Raw genomic sequence first — 15,504 nt, 5'->3', positions numbered from 1 at the left:
ATGATACTTGAAAGAACAATAGAAATATCAGTAAAAAAAGATACAGAAGAAATATAATTTAAAATTTTAATGATAATTATATATGTATTTAATAAAATGAAAAATATATTTTATATTATAATTTATAATTTTTATGTAAAATATGATATAAATATATAAATTTTAATATTTTATATGATATAAATATACGAATCATTATATTTAATTTTTATCTCCTAATTCTAATTATAAGCATGAATTATTTGTCATGTTGGCTTTATTAAGTATTCATGAATTTATAGTATTTACAAATTCAGTTAATTGTAAATGCATATATTCCATATTTTGTATCTTTTAAATTTCATATTTAGCTTAAAGCAAATAAGATTTGATCAAATTTTAATCCAAAAATGACACATAGGTTAAAATCGAAAATTGCCAAATAAATTTTTAGAACTTTCCAAATTGAAACTTTCCCAATTTTTATAGAATTTTGTAGGAAAAATTTGAAAGTAAAATTTTACGGATTTGTAAAATTATGAATTAAGAATTTACCAAAAAAATTTTGGATCAAAACTTGTAAAAATTAATGAAAATCTTATGCAAAAACCACAAGTAGCTCAACGGGAAAATCAATCAAATAGATTTGAGAATTAATGAAAATTGACTGAAATTGAACAAAAAATCTTAAAGGAAATGAACTTTTATTAAAAGAATTTTAAAGTGCATGTAAAATAAAAATAAAAAAAGTAAAATATTTTTAGAAAATAAAGGCATTTTTCTCTCACACTGTTCTGAAAAAGAATATGGAGAAACTTGTTTGGAGAGAAATGATAGTAAATGCAAAGAAAACGAAAATCTGGAAAAAAAATTGTAAAAATGTAGTAAAAGTCTCATAATAGTTGGCCACTGTTTTCTATTTATAGGCAAATGTGAGGTGGTTTAATCAATCAAAGCGAAAAAAAAAGCCAGCTCTGCTGCTACCTCCTTTAGATACTTCCAACTTAAAGTAGCTTTCATCCTTAGCTTCCTTGTTTGCTAGTTCTTGACTTAGTTCACTTCAAGCTTTTTTCGCTTGATCTTTCACTTCCAAGATGCCAACATTATGTCTGAATAGAAGCCTTCAAATGGCCAGCTTAACAGCTCCAATTAGTCCCTCTTTGAATCTCCAAAAAGGCGCACCACAATCCTTTGATCACATGAGACGACATGCATCCAACGGCCTTCCTTGGATTTTGCTTCTATTTTTCATGCCAATTGTAACCAATTTCTCCTTCAATTTCTACCAAAATACAAATCATTCAGTGGACAATTTATACATGAAAAATTTTGAAAAATTATCAAGTCCAAAGATAGCTTCAAACTACATTAAGGCATATATTATCTTTTTAACACTTGTAAAAATATTAAAAAGGTAACAATGCATTAGCGAGTTAAAAAAGACATTTTCAAATGAAAAATATGAAAATTAAAGCTTAAAATAAAATTCAATTAAACTCAAATAAATTAAAAAAATCATATAATAAAAAAGTAAAAAAAACTCTCGTAAGTGCTGATGTATCACAAGCAAATTAGTTTTGGTTTTTTATAGTTTTTTTTTTTTTCACCAAAATTCTCCAAAATGAGTTCACAAGCTCCAAAATGAGTCATTTTCCATATTTTCACCGACACATTAAATATTTATGTATTTAGGAGTGTTTTTGTCAAATTTTTCAAGGAACACAGTAAAATTCAAGAGAAATTGCACTAAAAAAAGATAAAAAAAGATTAAAATTTTAGTGAAATCACCATTCCAACATACCTCATGTCTACAAATTCAATGACCTAAAGTGGTAAGAGCTGCAAATTTGATCTTCTCTTGATAACTATTTTGTAGCTTTAACATTATCTTGAAGGCGGCTCTTTAGGTAACATGAGTTTTGTAAGAGATTACCTCATTTTCCTCCTCTGAAGTCCATACATCTGAATGATCCGCCATGTTAGAATCCCAATTAATGGCGCTTCGACCAATGACTGGAGTGTTATATGGACATTTAGTGGCTTTGCTCATGTCTTCACTTGCTTGGCTATGCATAAATAGAAGATTAAGCGAACGACCCTTATGTTCTCGGCCTTTCCAAAAAAAAAAAAAAATGGTCGAGCCCTAGCTTCTTCTTAGTGATGTAGGATATTAACCATTTGCAGGAAACTCGTTCATAGCTGGTGAGGTGCAGCATCAAATTAACATGATATAAAAAATTTTTGGTGCTATAAAATGATATGCTATGTCTAACAAGAACTGCCAGAAGCTGTGAAGGTAGAGGAAGATTGATGAGTGACACACGTTCCCAGAAATAAGGTAAAGGTAAAGGATGATCAATGAATGACACATCCCGCCAGAAACGATAATCGAGGTAGAGGGTGATTAATGGAAGACACGCCTTGCCAGAAGTCGTGGATGAAGGTCGTCAGAAACGGTGATCAAGGTAAAGGGTGATCAATGAATGACACACTGCCAAAAGCCGTGGATGAAGGTAGAAGATGATTAATGGATGACGCACCCTACCAAAAATGGTGATCAAGGTAAAGGGTGATCAATGGAAGATACAAGCAGCCGAAAGCTGTAGTTAAGGTAGAGGGTGATCGACGAATGACACACTCGCCAGAAATCGTGGAATGGTTGATCAATGATCATTATGGAAGAATGGCGTTGATTGTTGGTGCGACTTCACTTTGAAATATGCACAAAAACGTTTTCCCTGAAAATATAGCATGATTCCAAGACAAACATATACTAATATGGCTCAAGTATTCAGAAGTTAGCACTAAAGGCATACACCAAAGTCTAAAAGATAAATCTCCAAAGGGTTTTATTGCATGAATATAGCATCACCAGATTTGTCTCTCAAGTATTTAAGGAAGACACCTTGCATGCTTCATAAAATTATGAATCATTATGGCAAGAAATTGTACGTGGATGCATACCTTTTGTTAATCATAAAATCCACCAAGTCATCTTTCACCCAAAGATGAAAAAAATTGGGTCAAGTCTGCAGGTAAAACTTCATGTTTAAGCAAAAGCATATTCCAAGATTTGGCTACAATACTGACTTGTGCATGCATTGATATGCATAAGGGGGCAATTCAACTATGTTTGTGCCAAGCTTACCTTGATATTGCTATTTGTACATGACAAAGAAATCTTTGATGGTCAAGCACACAATTATCTGCCAACAAAATCAAGATATATGATAAATTTATTGGCAAATAAAGTCCATTCTTCCTAAAACCAAAAAAAAATAAAATTGAACATTATAAGGAAAGGACAACGAAGATATCATTGCCTTTCAAATTAGTGCATTATAAGAAAAGTTTTTGTGACAAACAAACTTTAAAAGTTGGAAACAAAAACTTATAGAAGTCAAGCGGCTTAGCACTTTGGACTTCATGTTTAGAAATTCCAATATGTTAAACAAGAATTGAAGTGACAAAACATGCATTTGAAAAGGTGACATTCTGTCGATATAGGTGGCAAAACATCCAATATTAGGTGGCAAAGCATGCGTCTAATATGAAGAACTTTGGCTTCAAAAGTGAAATTCTAATTTGCTTGGGAGTCAAAGCTAGCATTCGCCAAAGGTTGGCAGAAGTGATAGGAAATGAATGTTAGATGCATTAGTATTTCAGTTTGATTTTTTTTTATGATTTTTTGTTGATAGGAGATTTATAAATCTAAAAAATTCGTAAATAAAAATTTAATGAATTCATAAATTTCAATTAAATTGATGACTGAAATGAATGTTAGATGTATTAATATTCAAGTTTGAATTTCGCCATGATTTTTCAATACTAAAAATTCTATAAATCTAAAAAATTTATGGATAAAAATTCAATTAAATTTATAAATCCCAATTGAATTGGTAATCTATTTTGATGTTAAAATTTATATAATCTCCCTTGTTCCTAAACTTTTTTAAATAGAATAAAAAAAAGCTAGGATTAAAGAAGAATTGACATGGCCAATCATCCATTTGAAAATTGACATTACAAAACACTTTACAAAGGAAATGATTTGTTTTACTCTCAAGCATTATTATGTTAAGAGATTTACTTTGAGTAAATCTAAAATTCTAATTCAGCATTATTGTTATACTAAAATGTAATGACATTTACCATGAACGTCAAGATTTGGTTTTAGTATATGACCAATACACACATCCATATCTTGAAGTGAAGATTACGATGTAAATGATACATTAATACTCGTAAGTTATTTGAGTTCGATTCGAATAAAATTTGAATTCGGCTTAATTATTATCGAGTTGAGTTCGAACTCGAGTAGTTCAACTCATCGATTGAGTCGAGTTTGAGTATTTTTATACCTGACTCGAGTTACATGACTTGAGTAGCTCATGAGCTTAATTGAGTTTTTATATTTAAATATTTTTATTATTTTAATTAATAAAATATCTCAAACTCAAGTTTGAGCTTGAATACAAATAATTAAACTTTTATCAAATATAAGAATCGAACTTATTATTATATATTAATCGGATCTAGTCGAGCGATTTCGAATAGTTTGATTTTTATCTTGAGTCAAGCTTGAGCTAAAAAAATAAAATTTGATTAAGTTTGAATCGAGTTTCGAACTTCGAATTTCAAATCAAGTTCGAGCTTAATATTATATCTACTCGAACTTGATTGATTACATCTCTAGTGAGGGCATTTGTAGGCATCAAAATTTTGGTTAAAATATTTTAATCAATTAAATTTAATTTTAGTTGGTTAAATAAAAAAATTGAAAATTTATTAAAATTATTTGGTAGATGAAGATGAAAACGCATTGCTTAATCAATAAGAATTCAAGAATAGATCATCCAATTAAATTCTATCCATGATTCATCTTCAATATTATTTTTAATTAAATTAAAATAATTAAAAATAAAATCAAAGTAATTAAATTATTTTGGAACTCTCTCACATAATATCACTTCTCAAAGAGATTGAATTAGAGGATTTTTTTTATATAAAAAATATATAGAAAATTACACATAGGGATGTAAATGATACATTAGTACTCGTAAATTATTTGAGTTTGATTCGAAAAAAATTCAAATTCGATTCGATTATTATCGAGTCGAGCTCGAGCTTGAGTAGCTCGATTTATCGAACGAGTCGAATTCGAGTATTCTTATATCTGACTCGAGTAGCTCGCGAGCCTAATCGAGCTTTTATATTTAAATATATTTTTATTATTTTAATTAATAAAATATTTCGAATTCGAGTTCGAGCTCGAGCATAAATAATCGAATTTTTGTGAGTATATGAATCGAGCTTATTTTTACATATTAATCGAGCTTAATCGAATGAGTTCAAGTAGCTCGAATTCGATCACGAATCGAATTCGAGCTTGAAAAATAAAACTCGATCGAGTTCAAACGGAATATTGAGCCACGAGTTGTGAGTCGAGCTCAAGCTCGAACTTCTCATTGTATCGGTTCGACTCGACTCGATTACATCCCTAATTGCACCTATTACTCGATTTACAAAAAAATAAACAGATTTTGTTACCTGATTCATTGTTTTGGATTTTCGGAAACAAAATTTGTATGTTTATTTAACATTAATACATAATATATATATATATATATATATATAAGGGAATTTTCAAACCCATGGTTGACTTCGCTTTATAACTTAATTCAATAAGCTCGAAATATTTTATTTTTTAAAATGTCCCAAAAGTTGCAAAATTCAATGGTAGTGATCCGTTCTAAAAAAAATCGATACCCTAGTTTCGTCAAAGCTAAAATTTGAATTGATAAAAAATTGGACCGGTCTCTTAGTGTTTGACAAGAAAGTATTTCGTATGAAATAATTCATTTAAAATTATAGTAATTTGCATTCAATAATTACATCAGTTTATTTGATAATAATTTAAAAATTTTATGTAATTGTAATATTAAATTATTAAGATGATAAGATCATTATTTTGAAAAATGATTTGATTCCTAACTTAAAAAATAAAAAAAAATTATCACTGTAAAAAATAATTTTTAATATTATTTTTTTGATTAATTTATCGTCACAAAAAATATAGTTAATATTACCCAAAAAGCTATCTACTAAAAATTAAAATCAATTTTTTAATCACTTATTTTAAGAAGGTTTTATGTTATAAATTTATAGTGATTAGAAAAAAAAATAATGAATCTATTTAATTTTGCTTAGAAATTATTTTTATCAAAAATTGATTTGCACTTTGTAGTTTTACATAAAATAATATTTAATTATTTTATGAATTTTTGAATTAATAAGTACTAAATATTTTACTTTTTTTACAAGGTTATTTTGTATATTTTATATTATATGATTTATTTTTTCATAAAATATCAAACACGGTAATTTAAAAACACTAGTAATTTATAATATTATATCAAATATAATAATTTAAGATCACTGATAATCAAATCATCTTGGTGATCTTTATCACTAGAGGTGTTCATGGGCCGAGTTAGGTCGGGTTTGGCTCATATTTGGTATCAATAATTTATATGTTTGTTCATATTTAGCCCAACTCAATTCAAAATTTAATGTCTCAAAATTTTTTTAAATTTGACCCAAATTAAATAAATAAATCTTAAACTCATACATTAAACTTAATTTACATAACAAAAAAATAAATAAATGTGATTAAATTAAATTTAATGGGGATTATATTCAATTCACACATATATATATAAATTAAAAATAAAAATTATATAAATGTAAAAATTAAGTTTAATATAATTTATATTTTTAATTTATATATTTACATATATATAAAGATAAAAAATTTATATATATGTGAATTGAAATTGGATCAAGTCGAGCTTGAGTTTTAAATATTTTATTTAAAGTATGATCCAAAATTTAAACGAATATAAAAATTATGTCCAAACCTATTTAACAGGTTTTAATTTTTTATTCAATTCTTCTCAAAACTTGAACAGATCTTTAGGTTTGAATAGATAATCTGATCTTTGAACATGTATATTTATCACTATATTAATTAAATTACTATAATAATATTAAAAATGATACTAATCGATACCTAATAATTAGTTCGAAAAATGCAACTAACGTGATTTATATCCACCTTCACACCCAAACGTCTCCAAATTCTCTCCAAGTACAAAAATTGTTCCTCGAAGCAATTTAATAGTTTTCAAGTGTTTATTGCTTTAATTATTCCAATCGTTGTATTTAATTTTCATTTATCTTTTATTGAATTAAATTAGCAAATACTCAACCTTTGAGAAATAATTTTAATTATCATTTATAAACTCTAAAGATTATTTGGGATTGTGAGGTATTCTCTTATGTATTTTTGTAAGTTGTAGTAAATACTTCGAGGTTTAAAGGTTTTATTTTAACCAAAGATAGTAATTTAAAGATTATACATTGGGAGATCTATATGCAGCCAAAATTTTGCTCTTTCAAGAGTTAACAAAAGCAATTTTCCACATATAAAAAGAATGTTGAAATCCAACACCCCTTAACTGAAAAAACATTGTTGAAAAACTCTGAATTCTAGATAGCCATGAAGAGAACCAACAGCATCCCTCATTAACCAATCACAATCATTTTCATCCACTTCAATATCTATATTGGGCTTTGGTTGTTGATGAGTTGTTGTTCTTTCGATTGGTTGGTTGCCACTTATTACCTCATCATAACTCTTGTGATCCCTGAATGAGTGAAAGCTGTAGTTCTTCACCCTATTGTCATCCTGGATGATGTTGCCTGATAGGAGACTTTATGTTAGAATTAACTTCGTAAGCCAAGGGATTGAATTCATTGTCTCTGATGCTTCTTTTGTTACAACTATATGAATAAGAGAAAAATTATTGTTTTCCATGTTTTTAATCACTCTAGTGACATTGTCGATGCAGGAACTACAACAGTGATCCCAGCAACAAGCTGATGGCTTGGAATACAAAGCCAGTCCAAGTAATTCTATTTGATAAAAACAAAAAGAAGAATACCTGTTTGATAGAATCAAAATGCTTTTTAGGACTTGAATGCGGTTATGCACATTCATATGCATTTCAAAAAACAGATAACATGTATTTATCCATTTTAAAATGCTTACAAATACGAATAAAGATATAAATATGAATATGGATATGAATATCTATACGACTGTGAGGGTTAAAAGTTGAACGGTGATATTGTTTTTTTAGTTGTCTTGATCAGTTTTCTTTAAAATGGGTTTGAAATTTTATTGTTTTTAGTAATTGACTGTGGAAAGTATTGCTTTGAAATGTAGTTAATGAAAGTTAATACCTAATCCTTAAAGGGTATGTGCTACCCTTGTAATCCCACTTATATTAAAATTTAATAATTTCATTAATACTAAATCAAATAATTTCTCTAATATTATATATTTTTTTGTTCATTTATTTTAACATGATGACAGTTGTCGAATATATTTAATTAGGCACAATGTTGGAAAGAATAGAAGGGGAAGTATGCTCCGAAGATTTAGGTGCTCCTTGAGGCATGGCGGGGGTAAAGGTCATGCGACATCTCCTCCCGCTGCGCCGCCACCAAAAATTAAAACCTGCCAAGTGACCCTGGACATTGGTACTTCTGACTGTGACTACAGGAAAAGACTTTTCATTAAATTTTATAAATGAAATTTATGAAATATTTTAAAGAATAAGTAAATAAAAAATTAAAAAATTAAAATTAAAATTTTTCTTTATTCATTTTTAATAAAACATTTTACAAACTTCTTGTAAAACTTGGTGTAAATTTTATCCGTGACAACAAAGATTGTATCCAAGATATGCTGCCAAATACCCTAGTCCTCAGAATGGCTATTGATTTGCTACAGTCTTCCTCCTTGTATTTCGTGCCATTGCCGATATAAGTGCATCGATAATGGTTATCATTGACCTCAAATTTCATGCCGTATGCGTTACATAATTAATAGCAAAAAACTCTCTCCATCAATAATTATGTATGTTTTGTTAATCATTTTTAATTTTGTTATTATTATTATTATTATTGAAGTCAAATTTACTTCATTAGATGAACATGAAGTATCAAAAGCATATCAGCAATAACAAGCCTCTATGAAGACAATGAAAGTATACAAAACACTTTAAATTTGTTACACTTAAAAACAGGCAAGACCACTGGCCAATCAATGTTTTTATTTTTATTTTTTACCAACGAAGCCACAATCTGAAATAAAAAAAAGGATTACATGCACTTGAATTTAAATGCAAGAACTATTTTTAATAGCAATACTAAATAAAGCTTAAATGTAATTTTTTACGAATAATTATATAAATAAACTGGATTATATTCCGGATTTAACACAGTCAAATTTTGCAATCTATTATACTAGACTTAGCAAGACCATTTACAATATCTTTGGTCTCAAGGAGTGTATTACTTGCAATTCTTTTTACTACAATTTTATAATTGTCCACTGACCAAAAAAAAAAATGTAAGTAGTCCACCACTTAAATGTGAATTTCACATAAAATTATAATAAACTTCACATAATTCTGAACTTTAATTGATTAATTGGAGGTGAAATGTTCTTATCGGAATATGAATAATTTGCCAACCATCCACATGCAATTTTAAAGCTTCTAAATGTAAAATGGATTTCTTCGGTGATCTCCATTGAGGAAATTTAATTTAATTCACCATATTTAAGAGAATCATTTTCAATCAGCAATTTAGAAACCCTAAGTCTTGAAAAAGATGACTAACTTAAATTCAGATTATAGTCAATATGCCATGCCATCTAAAAATCTTTTCTCTAAACGATAAAAGCAAAGCTAAAAGCATCAGTTGGTCGCAAAACTGTATAAAATAATTGATTATTGGAAAGGCTGGAACAAGAATTGCCGGACAAACCTTCAAATTTTTACACCAGAGTGAATGGAAGCCACTCCCCCAACAAGATTTTCATACTCGACCTTCTGAAATCCTGCATCTGCAATCATTGAAGCAAATTTCTCCTGCATTCATCAATTTTCATAATTATTTATGAACAATTATGGAAACAGAAACAGGCGCTTGCAATGAGACTTCCAGATTTTTCACATCTTATGTTCTAGCTGGTTTTCTAAGATGTATTAACTGGAATTTATTTTGTCCGGAAGAAAGAGGAAGCTTAATTTTAGAAGAGATGTCTATCTATACGTCCATTGGCTGACTTTCAATAAAACCTATTTGTTTGCAGTTATAACACTAGTTCCTAGAACACAATTTTTTCAAGATGAGTTGTGGGTTAGCTACTTTGCTCATTATCTTCAATATATTTTGTATTGCATCATGTTTTCTAGCCAAGTGCATACAACTAGAATAACTTGATGCAATAAACCCAAGTTATAGCTATAATTATGGGGCACAAACATTTAAAAGAAAAAATAGTCATCGTTCCAAAGCAACTCATTTGTTCAGGTAATAAAAATCCTTGACTAATTGCATATTACTCAGAAGTCAAAATAAGTATGAAGGACCAAGTTATGACCTGTGGGGGAAATCGGCGGATACTCTCAACCAGGTACTGGTAGGATTCTCGATCATCTGCAACAAGCTCCCCTAGTGGAGGAATAACAGAGAAGGAATAAAAATCATACCTGCATAAGGGGAGAATAAAGACCATTAGAATAAGGCTAAAGTCACCCATGTCTGATAAAAAGAGGGAAAATAAACATAGAAAGGTTGAGAGAAAGCTCCATTAATACTATGAAATAATTTGTCACATTAATGGTGAAACCAAATAAGATTGATCATTATCAGTTGTAACTTGAGATAAAATTCTTATTATTTTACTTAACTTTGTCAGCATGTGCACTAGTTGCGTATACAGGAATAAGTACTGATAGAGAGAGATGACATCAAAACTTCAAGTGGTTCTGAGTTAACACATCAAAATTCACAGAGAAGCCTACTACTGATTCTCAGTTACTAATTCAGAGTTCAGAAAAAAAGAAAAAAGGAGTAACCACATCATTAATCAAGGAGCAGTCAGGGAATAAGAGATTGCTGTTTCAATCCACCAAACTATTGACATTGAGAAATGCAATCAAGCATTGACTAAGAGAATATAAAGGCCTTGCTTATAAACTAAGATATCTTTAAGTTAACTCCAATGATCTACTAGGTTTTTTTTTTTTACGACTTGCTTCTATTTGATGTGCAATTTTAGGTTAATCAGATCATTTACTTATTTAGAAGTTACTCTAGCAAAATAAGGAGCTCTGTGAAACATTAATAATTATTTTCAACTTAAGTTTACTAAATAATCATTCTCCAGCTTTACTTATCCAGAAAAAGGAAAAGAAAGATTCTCAATCTATTAGTTTCTAGGATTTATCACTGACTTAAAGGTTACAATAGTGTAACAGAACAAGGACCCTATTCAGTATAATATAGACTAACTTTAATAACAATAAAATAACAAAATAAAATTTCATCTAAAGTAAAATGGTAATTTAGTCTCCACAAAAGTGGCTTAGGACACTTTTATACATGGTATATGTTTGAAATGTTTTCATCGAATAGTTCTGATCTATATGAAAAGTGTGAAAGGATACTCACAATTCCTTAAATACAGGAATTTCAACATGGCTCAGTTCAATACAAAGAAATCTTCCTCCCCGTTTCAAAACCCTAAGAGAGAGAGAGAGAGAGAGAGAGAGAGAGAGAGAGAAAGATGCTAGCATTATATAAATTATAACACAAACCGTATTCCACTATGCAAAAGACCCAATATTCAAGGAAAATAGAGCTTGCAATGGAACAGTTTATTGATTGCATAAAAGTGGGTCCACAAGTATGCAACCAAGTATTGTTAAATTTAAATTCACAGTATAAAAAGAAAAGAAAGGAAAGTTTATTGCTGAAACCATCGGCTTATGCTTACACCTGCACAAATGGGCAGTGAGTTCTTATAATTATGAGATAAAGAACAAAGCAAATGCAGCCGGCAATGGAACGTTATATCTCTTCACATGCAATCATCTTCACAAGTGGCCATATAATATAATTCATTTCAATTCAGAGTCTATCATCCAATAAAAAGAAAAATAAATAATCTATTGCTGAACCATGGACCTAAAATTACAACTACACAGAAACTGCAGCTATTTCTAATAACAAAGCAATTAAGTCAGCTTCATACCTCATTTTACAATATTTTGTAGTTACTTACATAATTCATCTAACATTAAACTGGTTAGGAGCAAAAGGTAAACTCAAGGGCACACACATTTATGCTACTGGGTAGATTGTTAGCCCCGTGAATTCATGCCACATTTGGGCAGTCTACCTCCTTGCTTCTTTAAGCATCAATTGAACAGGTAAGTAAGTATTTCTCAAGTTTACTTCACCAAAAATGAGAAATTTATGTACACACATGCATGTATGTTCAACTGGGCTTATAAGGTAAAACATGTAGTGAATTTTTGACTCTCTTGCTCATAGACATATCTAAACTCATGATTTAATATTGGTCACAAGGAAGAAAATGTCCCATTTGCTTCCAAGTTATAGAACTGGTTTCTCTAACTACTTTATCAGGGTTTGATTTCTTAGAGGAAATTAAAATATATCAGATAGGTCTATGGATCAAAAGCTAGTGTGAACCAAGGGAAAAGGAGGCCAAAAAAGTTGTAAGGTCACCTATAAGCTTCAGCAAGAACTTTCTCTATGTGAGTGACATTCCTAATTCCAAATGCGATGGTGTAACCATCCATTGAATTATCACCAAAACTTAAGGCTTCTGCATCTCCTTGCACCCATGTGAGAGATTTATCTTCTGCAAGACCTATAAGCACAGGAAAATGGGGAAATGGGAAAAAAAAAAACAATAGAGAAAAAGAATTAGGGCATCCAGAAAATTGGGTGATATCTCTCCTCCTGGATAATTCTTTACCTCTAAGAGATATTGTGAAATTCATTCAACAATTAAGTTACTAGTTTATTCACCTCTCTCTATGGCACGCTTTTTTCCAACATTTAACATGTTTGGATTAATGTCACATACATATATCTGAGTTTCTTCCTGTAAGCCATCATCGACTGGTTCTTGCAATGCTCTGCGTCTAATGCTGCTAACACTTTCCAGAATCCTGAAAGCAACATCACCTGCCTCATTTTGATTTTATTAGAGAAAAGGACCGACAAATTTCTTATAAAGGAGCTCAGTTCCACATTAATGATTAGCTTAAATATTAACCAACTTCAAATTCCTAGGACACCCTACTATGAGCATTATTTAACGTACTTACACTATCCAAATTAATCATTTTCTATCAAAACTATACCAGTTAGCCTTCTTTTTTTGTTCAATTTTGAGTTCTTAAATATTTTACTTTTCCATACAATATTTCTTGTTCTGATGTTTACACTTTCTCCACTGCACAGATACAACATATATTTTGTTTCAGAATGTGAGCCTACCTGTTCCACCAGCAACATCAAGATGTTTCATTCCAGGAAATGGCCTTAGTTTGGAAACCAGTCTGATATAAATTTTGCATAAGTCACCAAAAGATGACAAGAAAGCAAAGTAGATGACAAAAATGAAACAATAAGTAGAAACAACCATAGAAAATCTAACCTATCCTTCCATAGTCTATGTAATCCGGCACTCATCAGGTCATTCATGAGATCATAGTTCGAAGCAACTTTGCTAAAGACTTCACCAACCATTTGGCTTTTCTCTTCTTCTCGTACTTCTTTAAACCCTAAAAATGCAATGCTAGTAAGCTTCATTCAACAGAATTAATGATTGTGAAACAGTGTAATTCAAGGAATACTGATACATTTACAGGGTGAAGTGTTGAAGCATTAAGAGTGAAGAACATCCTATATGCCTGTGGTTTATGGATCCTGACGAGTAACCTATTGCATAAATGCAATATCAAGAATTGTTAACCTCTGAGTTATAACAAATAACTACTTCATAAACCCAAATTTCCATGGATCCATCTTTGGATATCCTATTTATTAAGCATCAAGCCTCTAATTCACGGTTTCTGTGCTACAAAATATAGCTGTCTGTCACATTTCCATTTAAGTTAAAGTTGCCTGCAGTAATTCAGAGTTCCACATTGCATGGCACAAACAAAAAGAAAAGAAAAAGAAGTTAAAACAGCATAAGGTCTCAAGCAGAAGCACAAAGGCATCCATGCAGACTAAGAAACATACAAAGAGATATTCTAAGATCTTCAAATAAAGTGACAGACAAAAATGAATAATCATTAAATAAACAAATTTTTTCTGTAGAGAAAGAAAGAGGCAGAGAGATACCAAAACTTGTGGCATGTGAATGCAGTAAAGAAGCAGAAGAGAGCATGGGCGAAACTTTATTCCTGAAATTCTTAGACACCAGCCTGAGCGCCATTTTGCTACAGCGATTGCCTGATTAGAAAAAAAAAAATTAACTAAAGAAAAATAACCTTATTAACCCATGAAAACAAGCCAAATAAATGTTAAAAATATATCAAGGATTCCATTGCTAGATGTGATTAGGGTTTTGAATAATTTGAACAAATAAAACATACAACAAAACCCACAAACCCAGAAAAGATAAACACCAAATCAAATATATATAATCTCAAAAGGAAATTTGAAAAATAAAAAGAAAGAAAGAAAGAAAGAAAGAAAGAAAGAAAGCGCATTGAATCAAAAAGGAGAAGGAGAGTAAAGAAAGGCAACCTTTGTGAAATTTCAGTGATGATGCAGCGGGTGAGTGAGTCCCACAAGCTTGTGAAATTTTTGCTTTTGCTGATTTCGTCTGAAATAAATTGGCTTTAACTTCAAAGGGCTGAATAGGCCGAGCCAGCCCGACTGCCTTTTTACCCCACAACGACACAGTTAAGTGATCCGATTTTTCATTTTACATCTCTATTTTTTATTTTTAATTTTTTAAAGCTAAATTATTTATTTTTTTTATAAGTTTTCGAACATTAATGTCTGACAAATTTTCTAGTTATATTGAAAATGGATTTTCAAAAAAGAAGAGAATGAAGGTTTAAGAAAAATTATAAAAAAAGATTTATTAAAAATTTTTAGTAATTAGTGTAATGAAAAAATTATTATTGAAAAAATTATAAATTTTAAAAGTAATAAAAAAATTAATTTAACTATTTTGATCTTAAAAAATAAAATTTTAAGATCCTAATTAAACTAAGGATAAAATAATAAATAAATTTTTTTTATAAATTTAAAATTCATTTTTAATAAAATTTTTTTTAATATCGATTATTAAATTTTTATAATAACTGTAACTAAATTAAACTTTTTTAAAATTTTCTCTCTCTACTTATCATGATGAATTTTTTTGATTAGCATATAAATTTTGATAAAATTGTGTAATATTAAGTAATATTGCTTATACAGTTTATAAGAATTTTAGCTTTCAGTTGTTCCTTCATCATTTTCTTAACATCAAAAGACAAAATGTTTAATCAAGGTTTCATAAGATTTTACTTTTTTAAAGGCAAAAAAGTAAAATCAACTTAATTT

General features: G+C 29.4%; 1 protein-coding gene across 5 annotated transcripts; it reads right to left on the bottom strand.

Moving 5' to 3' along the window:
• Positions 1-7,559: 7,559 nt before the first annotated feature.
• Positions 7,560-14,843, bottom strand: LOC111278883 (2-methoxy-6-polyprenyl-1,4-benzoquinol methylase, mitochondrial-like). 5 transcript variants are annotated; one of them, XM_022865601.2, is made up of 10 exons: positions 14,695-14,843; positions 14,287-14,397; positions 13,595-13,721; positions 13,435-13,496; positions 12,961-13,119; positions 12,655-12,799; positions 11,572-11,643; positions 10,499-10,607; positions 9,880-9,983; positions 7,560-7,743 (listed from the first exon to the last, which is right to left on the bottom strand). In XM_022865601.2, the coding sequence occupies exons 2-9, from the start codon at positions 14,378-14,380 to the stop codon at positions 9,882-9,884; spliced, it is 870 nt and encodes a 289-aa protein (XP_022721336.1). In that variant the 5' UTR covers positions 14,381-14,397; positions 14,695-14,843; the 3' UTR covers positions 7,560-7,743; positions 9,880-9,881. The 5 variants fall into 5 exon arrangements, with proteins under 5 accessions (XP_022721336.1, XP_089620612.1, XP_089620613.1 ...); XM_089764486.1 differs by lacking the exon at positions 7,560-7,743 and adding an exon at positions 8,472-8,602; XM_089764487.1 differs by lacking the exon at positions 7,560-7,743 and adding an exon at positions 8,477-8,596.
• Between the last annotated feature and the right edge of the window lie 661 nt (positions 14,844-15,504).

This window comes from Durio zibethinus, chromosome 8, assembly GCF_047325235.1.
Source record: "Durio zibethinus cultivar Kanyao isolate XHJ-2024 chromosome 8, ASM4732523v1, whole genome shotgun sequence".
NCBI classification, from domain to species: domain Eukaryota; kingdom Viridiplantae; phylum Streptophyta; class Magnoliopsida; order Malvales; family Malvaceae; genus Durio; species Durio zibethinus.
Note: the sequence above shows the minus strand (reverse complement) of the source record. Positions and strands in the feature narration are given on the sequence as shown.